Source organism: Vanacampus margaritifer, chromosome 2 (genome assembly GCF_051991255.1).
Source record: "Vanacampus margaritifer isolate UIUO_Vmar chromosome 2, RoL_Vmar_1.0, whole genome shotgun sequence".
In the NCBI taxonomy this organism is placed as follows: Eukaryota; Metazoa; Chordata; class Actinopteri; order Syngnathiformes; family Syngnathidae; genus Vanacampus; species Vanacampus margaritifer.
Window position 1 is genome coordinate 6436366 of NC_135433.1, and position 12670 is coordinate 6449035.

The window sequence follows — 12670 nt, forward strand, 5'->3', positions numbered from 1 at the left end:
TCACGTCAACCTCCACGAACCAGGAAGTAGCCTGCTAGCAAGTAAACAGGTGGATCTTACTGTCGCAACCACGAGCTTCCTCGTATGGACTCGGGCTCGCTTGCAAAATATTATGAAGCCATCTCACCAGCGTGTTTGTATGTTTCCCTTTCGCACCGGGCCGCCCGCATTCGCGAGCGTCGGACAACCCAAACACCAGCAGCTGAACGCGAGCAAAGCCACCATGTCGCCGCCGGCCGCACTCTCAACCTTTGCCTCGTCCGACCATAAAACTTTCCCCCCGCCAGCAATTTCCTTTCTTTCACGAGGTCGGCTGCAAACTTGAGTGTTCTTCCTTTGGCTACATGAGCACAAAACGGAGTATGTCTTTCTTTTCTCTCTCTCTAGACAAGTCTTTATTCCTTGAAGTCCACTTAAAAAGAAAAAAAATAAGAATTACTGTGTGTGTGTACAGCAGCGAGGTAATATGAAACATTGCGAATGCTATTGAAAAAACATAAATATAATGAAATGCAGTATTTACTCGACTTTAGATTGGAGGAGGAGTCCGTACATTTATTTACATTTCATGATCAATAGACATTATTGACAGTAGTCGAATCTATAAATTGATTATTGCGATTTTTTTAAACTCAAATTTAGAAAATACTAATCAGTAAACTTGTACATGCACACTGTAAGATTTGCATGAACATTTATTTATTTATCTGAAACTTAAACAGGCTTATAATTGAGCCACTGTATTTAACAAACATATATTTTAAAAGTTACAAAAATACTAGGGGTGTTAAAAAAAATCGATTCAGCGATATATCGCGATATTACAGTGCACAATTCTCGAATCGATTCAATATGCGGCCGACTAGATGTTTAAACATCCACTTTTGATGGAAATATTCAACAAAAAACATCTTACTTAGGGTTAGGGTTCACACTTTAAACATGGAAGAATGTTATATTAATGGAACATTAAGCCTTAATATTTATTCTATTTCGTCCCTCCCGACCGCCAGGCGGCGGTGCTGAAACAGCTCGGAACTTCATGAAAGGTCATTTCCAGGGTTCCGGCTGACGAGATCCTCATGTATAAAAGAGGATAGCAACCGGAACCCCAGTCCCTTTTACCTTCCCGTGTGGTTCACTCACGTTGTTTACCGCTGTTCTTCGTAGCCGTCGCTGGTGGCCTGTGCTCTTGTTGATCGGGGCTGCGGGTGTTCCCCGCCCCCTTTGGCTGTAACGGCTCAGTGGATTTTTAAGGGGTGCGAATTGCCTAGTCGCTGGCCATTCGATTCGTATCACGATTCATAGGTCACGATTCGATTCGATACCGATTAATCCCGATGCGAATCTATAAATTGATTATTGCGAATTTTTTTAAAACTCAAATTTGGAAAATACTAATCAGTAAACTTGTACATGTAATCTGTAAGATTTGTATGAAAATGTATTTATTTATCTGAAAAATCTGACATTTCATTTAGCAAACAGGTTGCAGTCTGTTTCATGTTTGAACAGCACTGAAATAAAAATATTAAGGCTTAATGTTCCATTAATATAACATTCTTCCATGCTTAATGTGCGAATCCTAAACCTAAGTAAGACGTTTTGTTGAATATTTCCATGAAAAAATTGATGTTTAAAAATCAACTCGGCCGCATATTGAATCGATTCGAGAATTGTGTGCTGTAAATATCGCGATATATTGCCCAATCGATTTTTTCCAACACCCCTAGTATTTTTGTAACTTTTAAAATATGTGTTTGTTAAATGCAGTGGCTCAATTATAAGGCTGTTTAAGTTTCAGATAAATAAATACATTTTCATGCAAATCTTACAGTGTACATGTACAAGTTTTCTGATTAGTATTTTCTAAATTTGAGTTTAAAAAAAAATTGCAATAATCAATTTATAGATTCGTATCGATTAATCAACATTGAATCGAATCGTGACCTATGAATCGTACGGATCAAATCGCCAGCTACTACACAATTCACACCCGTAATTGACAGTACATTACAGTTGATGTCACATACTACCATGGAGAAATTGTAGCCCACACTTGAATTCATCTGAGTTAGTCAAGCTGTTAATCGGTTTGTTTGTTTGTCAGTCAGATGGTTGCTTCAAGATAGCGTAAGCACTTGTCAAGCTGCTAGGAAGATTTGAAGCCACACCCCTCACAAAAAGTGCACGTGACACGAAGCTGTATGTAAACCGTGCACTTCATACGAGCCGACGTTAGCTAAGGCTGCTACGTTGCTAGCATGGCTTATTCATGTTGGAAAGTTGCCCGATGAGACGTTACTGGTTTTGATTTTTGTGTGTGTCCAATATTCAGTTAAAAAGTTACCGGTAGTCATTGTTAGTCATCGATTCCTCTGCGATATGAGGTGCTTTGGGGCTGCCCTTTTGGTTAGCAACAGAGTTGAAATGCGCTCACTACTTTAATGTCCATGTGTGAACATCAGTGGCTCTCAGTAAGCTCAATAATTTTTTGGGGATGAGGAAAGGATGTTTTGTTGTCTTTTCAAGTTTGTATGACTTTAAGTTTGTATGACTTTAAGTGGATGAAATGATATATGGTATAGTATGCTTAAATGTAACACATGCTATAGCAAACACAATGTTGAGTTTTGCATAAGTCTTTTTATGGAAACGAGTAGAATATTTAGTTACACGCACTTGGCTATGCAAATGCAAACAAATACGAGCGCCGCTGCTATGCTAGCCTCGCTACTAGCCTCGCTACTAGCCCGACGCATTTCCATACGGAAACCCCGCATCAAAACGTTTTGGCCGTTAACCCGCCGTCAATATTGAGCAAAGAAAGGCCCTCTCAGGGCTATGCAGCAAAAAAAAAAAAAACGGGTTAGCATTTGTCTTGTGTTTGTTTGCCCCAGAGCTAGAGTTACAGTGTCGTGTGGCAGGTGAGCTTCAACTTCACACTAGCCACGCCCACTGCTCTACTTTGTGTGCGGGCGGGTGCTTGTTACTTAACGTGCAAGTTGTGTTAATTTTTACACCGCACGTGTCAAGTGACATCATTCCAACGTGGCACATTTTGATACACTTTATGGCGCTGTAAAAAAAAAAATAAAAAAAATAAAAAAAATGAATTTGATTTCCTTCCATCCATAAACCAGTTTTGCCATTTTGGACAGGGAAGAGGAAACTGCGCTTCTCTGAGAAGTCACAAATTTATCAAGCGTAACATTCAACTACCAAGTTCATATTTCTGTTCAGGAAATGCAAGTGAATCAACAATAATCAATGTGCTCTACTATTTTTTTTTGGGTTACTTTAAAATGTATGGATAAAAATAATTAGTAGTGACAAAGCCGACCATTTTTTCCAACTTTGTTTTAGTAACCAAATGTCTAAAACTTTTTTTCTTGCTCCAAAAATCACACTTTCATCAACTGTCCTTTTTGGATTAAATGATTTCGTACGCTCTACAAGTTTTATTCTTCACTTTCCCTAGATCTGGTGATGCGTTGCAGTTTATTTTCTTCCAAAGTATTGCAAAGTCATGCGGCAATAATAACTTCCCCCGACAATCTTTTATTATATTGGTCATTATTAACTGGAGGAGTTTGTGGTTATTGTCGTTGATCTTTTAATAACTTGACTCGCTCTTCTAAGTTTGTTTAACGGCGACAGATGTATACTTTAAAAAATTTTTTTTTTATTTAAACGCCTTTTAAGGTGTCTCAATTAGGGTTGTTCTGATTTATGCTGCCGATTCCAATACAATAATCATGCGTGATACCGATTCCGATCACATGGATTAGCCGCACATTTTTCAATTTTAGAGCTGCCCACTGACGATTATTGTAATAATTGTTATTAATGAATTGATGAATCAGATATATATATATTTTTTAAACATGCTATCCCAATTTCCGTCCCTTTATTATCCAAAAACAGGTCATTATTTCAGGTTCACAGCGCAGAAAATTCATAAACTTATATTATGATTCAAGGCTGCCACAAATTAAGCATTAAGATAGCATCACAGAATAAATAAATGTCAACTATTAAAAGAATTGGCGGCCGTTTTGATTGCCAATTCATGGATTAGGGATGCTATGCTGTACACGGGCTGCTTGGCTGCAGGCTACAAAGTATGAGCTGCAGGGGATCGTTTTTATGTGATTGGCAGTCCAAGGCATTGATTGGCATATGCTGATCAGGTGTTTTTCCGCGGAAATCGGCCGATCAGGAGCACTAGTCTTAACTCATTCACTGCCATGAATTCATTAAAAAAAAGATTATTAAAAATTAGGTGCAAGAGGTGATTAATTAAAAAAAAAAAATGAATTGCATGACTTCACTAGTTAACTCACGATTAATCACAAATTTTATATTGGTTCTAAATGTACAATAAAAAAACTCTACGTTTTCATACAGTTGTTAACAAAAGTGGGACATTTTTTAAAAATTAATAGAAATAGTTTAAATGATTTTTTGATGTTTATAGCTGCCAATGGCAGTGAATGAATAAAAAAAGAAAATATAAAAAATTCGGGGCGTCAGGTGATTAAAGTTTTTAATCGTAATTAATCGCATGACTTCACTAGTCAACTTGCGATTAATCACAAATTTCATAGCTGTTCTAAATGTGCAATAAAAAAAATCTAGGTTTTATACTCTTGTCAACTAAAGTGGTAAATTAAAAAAAAATAATAATAGAAATAGTTAAAATATTTTTTTGACGTTTATAGCTGTCAATGGCAGTGAATGAATTAAAAAAAGAAGAAAAGATAAAAAATTCGGGGCGATTAAAGTTTTTAATCGCATGACTTCACTAGTTAACTCGCGATTAATCACAAATTTCATATCTGTTCTAAATGTACAATACATTTTTTTCCTAGGTTTTCATACTCTTGTTAACAAAAGTGGAAAAAGAATGTTAAACCAATAGAAATAGTTCAAATTAATTTTTGACGTTTAGAGCCGTCAATGGCAGTGAATGAGTTAATAAAAGGGTTGAGACCACTCAATTCTGATAATGCAGAGTAACGGCTCCCATTACCATGATGACTGGGGGCGGAGCTAGAGCATTGTGACAATGCGAGGCTACTCCAAGTTTCCAACTTGGCGACTTTGTTGCTATATTTAGTGACTTCTCTGACCCCCCCCATGAGCAATTATTTTTTTCTAGCAACCATCTAATGACATTTTGTGGTGTCATTGGTGACTACTGGAGACTCTGAGACTCACTCCAGGGCAAATGTTCACCCCCTCCGCTGCCAGACTGCAAATGAATGGTGTTTGTATGAAGCCATCACAGGCTAATTTAACCATATCACCGCCATAAAGACTGGTGAAGGCCGCTTCAACACCACTGCAGCTCTGCTTACCTTTTAATTTCGCACTTGCTGGGACAGTCGCCACTCCATTTGTGTTTTGTATGCACGCCATTGAAGAGTAAATTTTCAATAATAAATCGCATGAGATTTAGTCATCCTTTTGGATCAACCTGACTTGCGGCGTTCGGAGTCAACACGGCAATCACGATCGGTCGCCGAGGCTAGACGCTTAATACCCATCACAGGAAAGGGTTAAAAAAAAAAAAAGTGTTGAAGCAAATTCCCTCCTGGTCTCTGAGTGTTATCAGTTGCTCTGTAGGGCACTGCAGCACACTGCATTTATTCAAAGGCCCAGTGTCACACGCCTCTGTGGAAAAGAGCCCTGAGGAGCACACGCAGCCTCCAACAGTACCCCACCCCCCGCCCCCCGCCCCCTCGCACACACACACACATACACACCTAAAAACCACTTCCACCATCAGCGCCCTTGCTTCTCGCACCCCTTACCCGGCGTCCGCGCCCATCCTCGGACTTTGAGCCCCTCCTCTTCGTTGTGAGATTTGGCAAGAAGCGGCGCAAGGAGAATGTAATCAGTAAATCGTATTCAGGGCAGCTGAAAAGAAAGCAAACACGCTACCGTTCCTTTTGTGCGGTTGAACGCAGCAACCGTGCTAGTAAAAAAAAATAAAAATTAGGAAGTCGTGAAAAAGGCTGGCAAGTTCATCCTGGTCACGAGTGGGAGCCCGCATTGAGTGAAGCTAACGTGCTAGCGGCTACAATTTGTTTAGTTAAATAATGCCTGTGTGTTCACATAGATGTTTTTTTTTTTTTTAAAAGGAGCCCCTTTCACATTGCATCCATCCGTCCTCATTGGGGTCATGGTTGAGTTGGAGCAAATCCCAGCTAACTTTGGATAAGCGGCCCGATACATTCTGGAATGGTCGCCAGCCAATCGCACCACACAAAGGCAAACACGACTCACATTCGCACCTAAGGACAAGTCAAGTCTTAACTTAACCCAGCAAGCATGTTTTTAAAATGTGGGAAGAAGCGGAGAAGAAAGTCTCGAACTGAGATTTAAACCCAAACCTCTCGGTAGGCGAACCACTAGGGCACTGTGCTGCCGACCATGTGGCATTAGGGATGGGTATCGTTAAGATAACGATAACTGCTTATCGATCTGGTACTTTAACATATTCTTATCTGTCCTTTTTTTTTTTAGAAAAAAATATTAGAATTAACACTGCTTTTTAAAATCATTTCATATAAATTAACTCATTTTTCCTTTTCAGGGGAAAAAAAAGTACAAAGTGAAATAAGCTCACTTCCTAGATGTTGTTTACTGTTTGTTTGTAAGTAATATTATTTCAAAAATAAAGCATACCTCCCCCATTTGTATGTGAGTAAATAAACACTCTCGTTGAGTCTTTGCGGACCCGTGAATAATTTCCGGGTACGTTTGAAGAAGACGGCACCCGAGGTTTCTTCCTTTCTAAGCGATCCACCACTTTTTGAAAACGCACATCGGCTCCACCTACAGGCCTGGAGTGGAACAACAGCCACTCCTGATGACATTTCAGAACCAGGCCTCTCACACAATTCATGCTTGCTGCCTTGGCAGAGGTCCGCTCTCTGATAAAGTGCGCAGCGAACAGTTATTGGTTGTCTTCCCCGCTCAACTCAATCACCGGATCTGCCGAGAGGATGTCTCCCAGAGCATGTGATCATTTATCTGCCTCCGGTTGGGAGCTACTTCGAGCAGCGCATAGCCAGCGAGAAGCGCACACGGTCATGCGGCGCTTCTGGGAGAGGGAGGAGCGATTCGCTCGCCCAATCGTGGTGCGCAAAAGGCAAACACACGGCACAGAGTCCTGGGAAATGTCTCAAAGTCATTGATAAGAGGGAGCGTCTCTCATAATGCTCCCCATTGTCCCGCAGTAGGATGATGACTAAAAGACGACAACGTTGTTTACGGCATCGTCCCAACAACAGGAAGGCTCTCTATGTTTGGAGCTTTTGCTTTTTTTAGAAAGGAGACGCCGCATTTATGATAAACTGACATATCGGTAGAGCCGGCGTTTTATTGGCTCGTCCGAAGAAACTCGTTAAAGTGCACGTAGTGAAAAAGTCATTATTCTCTGATTTTTGTCATCCTACGTTAGGGATAGACCGATTATCGGCCAAGTCCGATTATCAGATGCCCAAACATGGGCATCGGCCTTTTTACGGATCTGACGAGCGATAAAGCTGGTATCTCACTGAGCAGTGAATGCTTGCGAACATAGTGAATTGAGGGTTTTCATCAGGTTAGTGAAGATATTTCAAACATATTTAGACAATTTTTCACTTTTTGCAAAGATCTTTTGAAAGCTTTTACGAACCCTGACAAAAAAATTTAAATTAGCTACTTTCGCATGCATTTGTCGCTCAGTGAGATACAGGGAACTTTATTTAAATTTCCACTTTATAAAAAATGATGCTGACACTCCCTACACTTTTTATTTTTAAAAATTAAGAAATTATTTTGAAATTTTGGAAAACAATTCACAGTAGAAAACTTTAGGGAACTATTTACTTGCTTAGTTTTTAAATTTAGCTCCCTGCAAGTTTTGTCATAATGTTTTAAACAAAGCTGTCAATTCTTTATATGTTAAAAATTAAGAGAAAAGTTTGTATTTTGCAATTTATTTAATTAAATTTATTTTGTATGCAAGTAGGCTATATTTTATGTTTAATCAAAATAAAACGTTTGCAATTGCAAACATGCGCTTTTATTTTGAAAAACAATGAGCGAACCAGTAACTGAATTGCTTTCAAAAAGGTTCTTACGTGATATCCCTTAATTGTTGTTGTTTTTCCCCTCACTAAAAAATACCAAATAAATCATAATTGGTTACAAGTTGTAATAAGCAAAAATAATTTATAACACACTTTAATGCAAAATAAAATTGTATCCAATTATTCAAATAATCGATTCTAAAAAATGTCGATACTAAACCGCCCTAATCCGAGGCATAGCTTACTGTAGCTACTGTGCCCTGCATTGATATATTCAGACACTACGGAGCCTTGAGATATGAGTGACCCACCCAAATTTTTCAGTTACAAGTTGGGCCCGTTTTTGTTGTCGTTTTGACTTGCAAGCAGAAATTTTTGATGCAAGGAGGCGAGACGGCGTTGTTGTGGTTGAGTTGCGACTTCTTGTACAGTATTAAGAGAATTTCATGCTTTCATAATGTAACGGATCTGGGTTCGAGATGACCATGTGGTCACTCCACAATGTTGTGCGCTTTGGAGTTTATCTTCCCTGCCGACTTATTTTGTTCTTTCATCATGTCGCGATGGTGTCTTTTTCGCTGTGGAGCTGTAATAGACGCTGACATGTGGCCATCCCACAATGTTGTGTGCATCTGTGTCTATGTGCCAAGTGTTGCTCTGCCTCCTCTGCAATGAAGGAAAAGAGTTCCGGTAGATTCTGATGTTTTCATTCCGCGGTGTTGTTTGTGTCCATGTATCTGTTCTGGCAGGATTTTTCCACAAATGTCCTTTTTCGGTTTTGTTTGATACTCCACTTTTATTTTCATAAATTGGAAAATACCACAAACATTGCTTTATGTTATTCCAAAAACTGTGCCATCCCCCATTTGCTGTTGAGTAAATAAACACCTCATGTAGACTGTTTGGGAAATATACTATGTAGCTATGTCATTATGTAGCTGAATGATTTGGTCACAGAAGACTCCATCTATTTCCCATCATGCTTCACTCACTGCCACTTCCTCTCTCCCCCCCCCTCCCCCCATAGGAGTTCTTTGACCATGCAAAGAAGCTGTGGGACGATGAAGGGGTAAAGGCGTGCTTCGAGAGGTCCAACGAGTACCAGCTTATCGACTGCGCACAATAGTGAGTTTGACTCTTGTTTCTACATAGGTTACACAATTTGCAATATCCTGTTTTTTTTTTTTTTTTTTTTTTTATGGCCTGAAAAGACATCGTCTGTTGTCCTTGTGTGGCAAAAAAAAGAAGAAAAAGCCCTGCGTTGTTCGCCGTTGTCGTGCCATGTGTGTATATGACAGCCGTGTATTTGTTCTTGGTGTGGCAAGACAAGCGGCGGTCGAGTGTTTGTCCTCTGGAAAATTATGTGTGTGTGTGTGTGTGTGTGTGTGTGTGTGTGTGTGTGTGTGTGTGTGCGTGTGTGTGTGTGCGTGTGTGTGTGTGTGTGTGTGTGTGTGTGTGTGACATTTGCAAAGTCTGAGCTGGCCTACATAATGTAAAGACACCCCTCCCCCATTTACTGTAAATACACTCACCAGACACCTCGTAAGGTACACCTGCATAACCCAATACATTCCAATGTAGTCATCCTCTAGAGGGGTTTAGAATTAATTGATTAATTGACAACTAATCTATTAGTGTAATCTACAGGTTTTTCCCCGTAGTCCATTTATTGATTTTTTTTCTCAATTGATATAAATATAAACCTAAAAATTGTTAAAATGTTATTCGATTAATTGGTCAAATAATTAATTGAACAATCGACCCAAGAAATATTCCATAGTGACAGCTAGGGGTGTTGGGAAAAAATCTATTCGGCAATATATCGCGATATTACAGCGCGCAATTCTCGAATTGATTCAATATGCGGCCGAATTGATTTTTAAACATCAATTTTTTATGGGAATATTCAACAAAACGTCTTACTTAGGGTTCACACTTTAAGCATGGAAGAATGTTATATTAATGGAACATTAAGCCTTAATATTTTGTTTCAGAAACATGAAACAGACTGCAACCTGTTTGTTAAATGCAGTGGCTCAGTTATAAGCCTGAATTTTCAGATAAATCAATCAATTTTCATACAAATCTTACAGTGTACATGTACAAGTTTACTGATAAGTATTTTCTAAATTTCAGTAAAAAAATAAATAAATCGCAATAATCAATTTATAGATTGGTATCGGGCTTAATCGGTATTGAATCGAATCGTGACCTATGACTCGTGATACGAATCGAATGGCCAGCTACTAGGCAATTCACACCCCTAGTGACAGCGCTAGCTGGTTCGAATATTTAGACCAGCTTACATAGTGACCCCTGTTTAGGACAAGCTGAAAGTCACAACAATGTAGCTTACACACTTGGGAAGGACAAAGCCATTCAATGTCTGCGCGCACAGTCCTAGGAAAGAATTTTCACATGTACCAATTAAAGTCCACTTGCATTAGGGCCAAGTGGGGCAGTGACCCGCAAGTTCCAGCAGATGGGGAAAAAAGCTTGCTCCGCGTGGAGCGTAACAGTTCGTTAGTTAGTTGGCAATGTTGCGAATGTCGCGTTCCAAAATGGAAGCAGTGGTTTTGACATGTGTTGAAGTTTTAAGCGCGTACTAGCGCCACCTACCGTACTTTAAGCGGAACGGCAACCCGGGTCATGCAACGTGAGCAGTCGAAGTAGCTTTGACTTTGTGGGCGGTCGATGACTTGTACCGTGTATGTTAAAATCCATTGCAAATCTATGAATTGCCACATCCCAGCGGGACAAAAGCGTATGTGGGTCACCATCGGGTTTTTTTTTTGGCCCCAGCACCTGCACAGACTGTTTTTTGTTTTTTTTTGTTTTTTAATTCCAAACAGTTGTACAACTCCTGACGCTGTTTGGAAATACTGATAATAAGGGGAGTGTGTGGCAAGGCCGGCGCTGATGTTCGGGAGGCTGTTGTAGCGCCACCGCGTGCCTGTAAAGAAAGAAGCGTTCTTCTTCATGTAGTCTGTTGGTGAGCAATGAGGACAATTGTGTCCCCCCCCCCCCCCATCCCAAAGGTTGGCTGTCTTTATCTGGCAGGCTTCGGTCAAAGGCGCACTTAATCAGTGACTTACTTTTAATGGATTTACAATGTAGGTCTAAGTGTACAATATGACTCTTTTTTTTATAACATGCACGGTATTTTCAAGTGACCCGTGTCTATCCAGTATCGCCGTGTTGGCATTTAAATGAAACAACTTACAGTGTCAACATCAACTGTACAATAATTAAAATATATATATAAAAAATATATTTCAAGTTAAACATAGTGTTAAAAGTCTTGGACCAGTTCTTCACCTACCATTGATTTAAATGAAGGTTAAGGTCCACTCATCAATTTAATAGTTCCTGCTATATAAAATAGCATATTTAACTCTTTCACTGCCATTGACGGCTCTAGACGTCAAAAATTCATTTGAACTTAGTTGAACATTTTTCCTACTTTTGTTAACAAGAGTATGAAAACCTAGAAAAAAGTTCTTATTGTGCATTTAGAACAGATTTGTGATTACTCATGAGTTAACTATTGAAGTCATTTGATTAATTACAATTAAAAAATGTAATCGCCTGACGGCCTTCTTTCTTTCTTTCTTTTCTTTTTTTGAATAATCTTTTTTCAAAAAGAAAAGATTATAAAAATTTAGGTCTTCAGGCGATTACATTTTTTAATTGTAATTTATCACATGACTTCAATAGTTAACTCATGATTAATCATATATTTGATATCTGTTCTAAATGTACAATAATGTACATTAAATTTAAATAATCTTTTTTCAACAAAGAAAAGATTATTAAAAATTAGGGCGTCAGGCGATTAAATGTTTTAATTGTAATTAATTGCATGACTTCAATAGTTAACTCATGATTAATCACACATTTTATATCTGGTCTAAATGTACAATAATTCCCCCCCACAATGATTTCATCGACAATGATTTTTGCTTCAATTTATACAGTAGATGTTCAAGGAATCGTAATGATCTACTCCAGTCTGACTCGCTAATGCTAATTAGCGCGCTACTCGCTGCACTTTTATCACTCAAAAGAACGGCTCCACGCTGCAAAAAAACAACTTTTGTATCAGACCGCGCGGAACCGCACTGCCCCTAAGTGGCCAAATCGGGTACAACATGAACAGCGCTCCCGATAAAGGCACACACAAACAAAGGGAAGACAGTATAAAATAATTTAAATAAAATCGATTTTGGGACATTTAAAATCGATTTTGAATCGTACTAAATGAGAATCGCGATTCTTATGAGAATCGATTTTTTGGGGCACACCCCTACTCACTAGTGTAACTATGACATTCTGATTAATATTACATTTGTGGAATATGAGTTATGAAGCAAAAATCCAGTTGTTTTTGTCCATCTCAGGGGGGCGGCCATTTTGCCACTTGTTGTCGACTGAAGATGACATCACTGTTGCTCAGGTCTCAGGTACAACCAATCACAGCTCAACTTCAGAAGACAGGTGAGCTGTGATTGGTCGTTGTCTGAGCCCTGAGCAACTATGATGTCATCGTCAGACAGCAAATGCCCCCCCCTGAGATGGAT

General features: G+C 39.1%; 1 protein-coding gene across 3 annotated transcripts in view; it reads left to right on the plus strand.

Annotated features, from left to right (window-relative positions):
• The window catches only part of LOC144044198 (guanine nucleotide-binding protein G(olf) subunit alpha), a 65690-nt gene that overhangs the window by 23637 nt on the left and 29383 nt on the right, over positions 1–12670 (plus strand). For all 3 annotated transcript variants that reach the window (XM_077558453.1, XM_077558454.1, XM_077558455.1), the window contains one exon: positions 9118–9215. In XM_077558453.1, coding sequence (XP_077414579.1) covers positions 9118–9215 — 98 coding nt within the window. The remainder of the gene's footprint in view (positions 1–9117; positions 9216–12670) is intronic.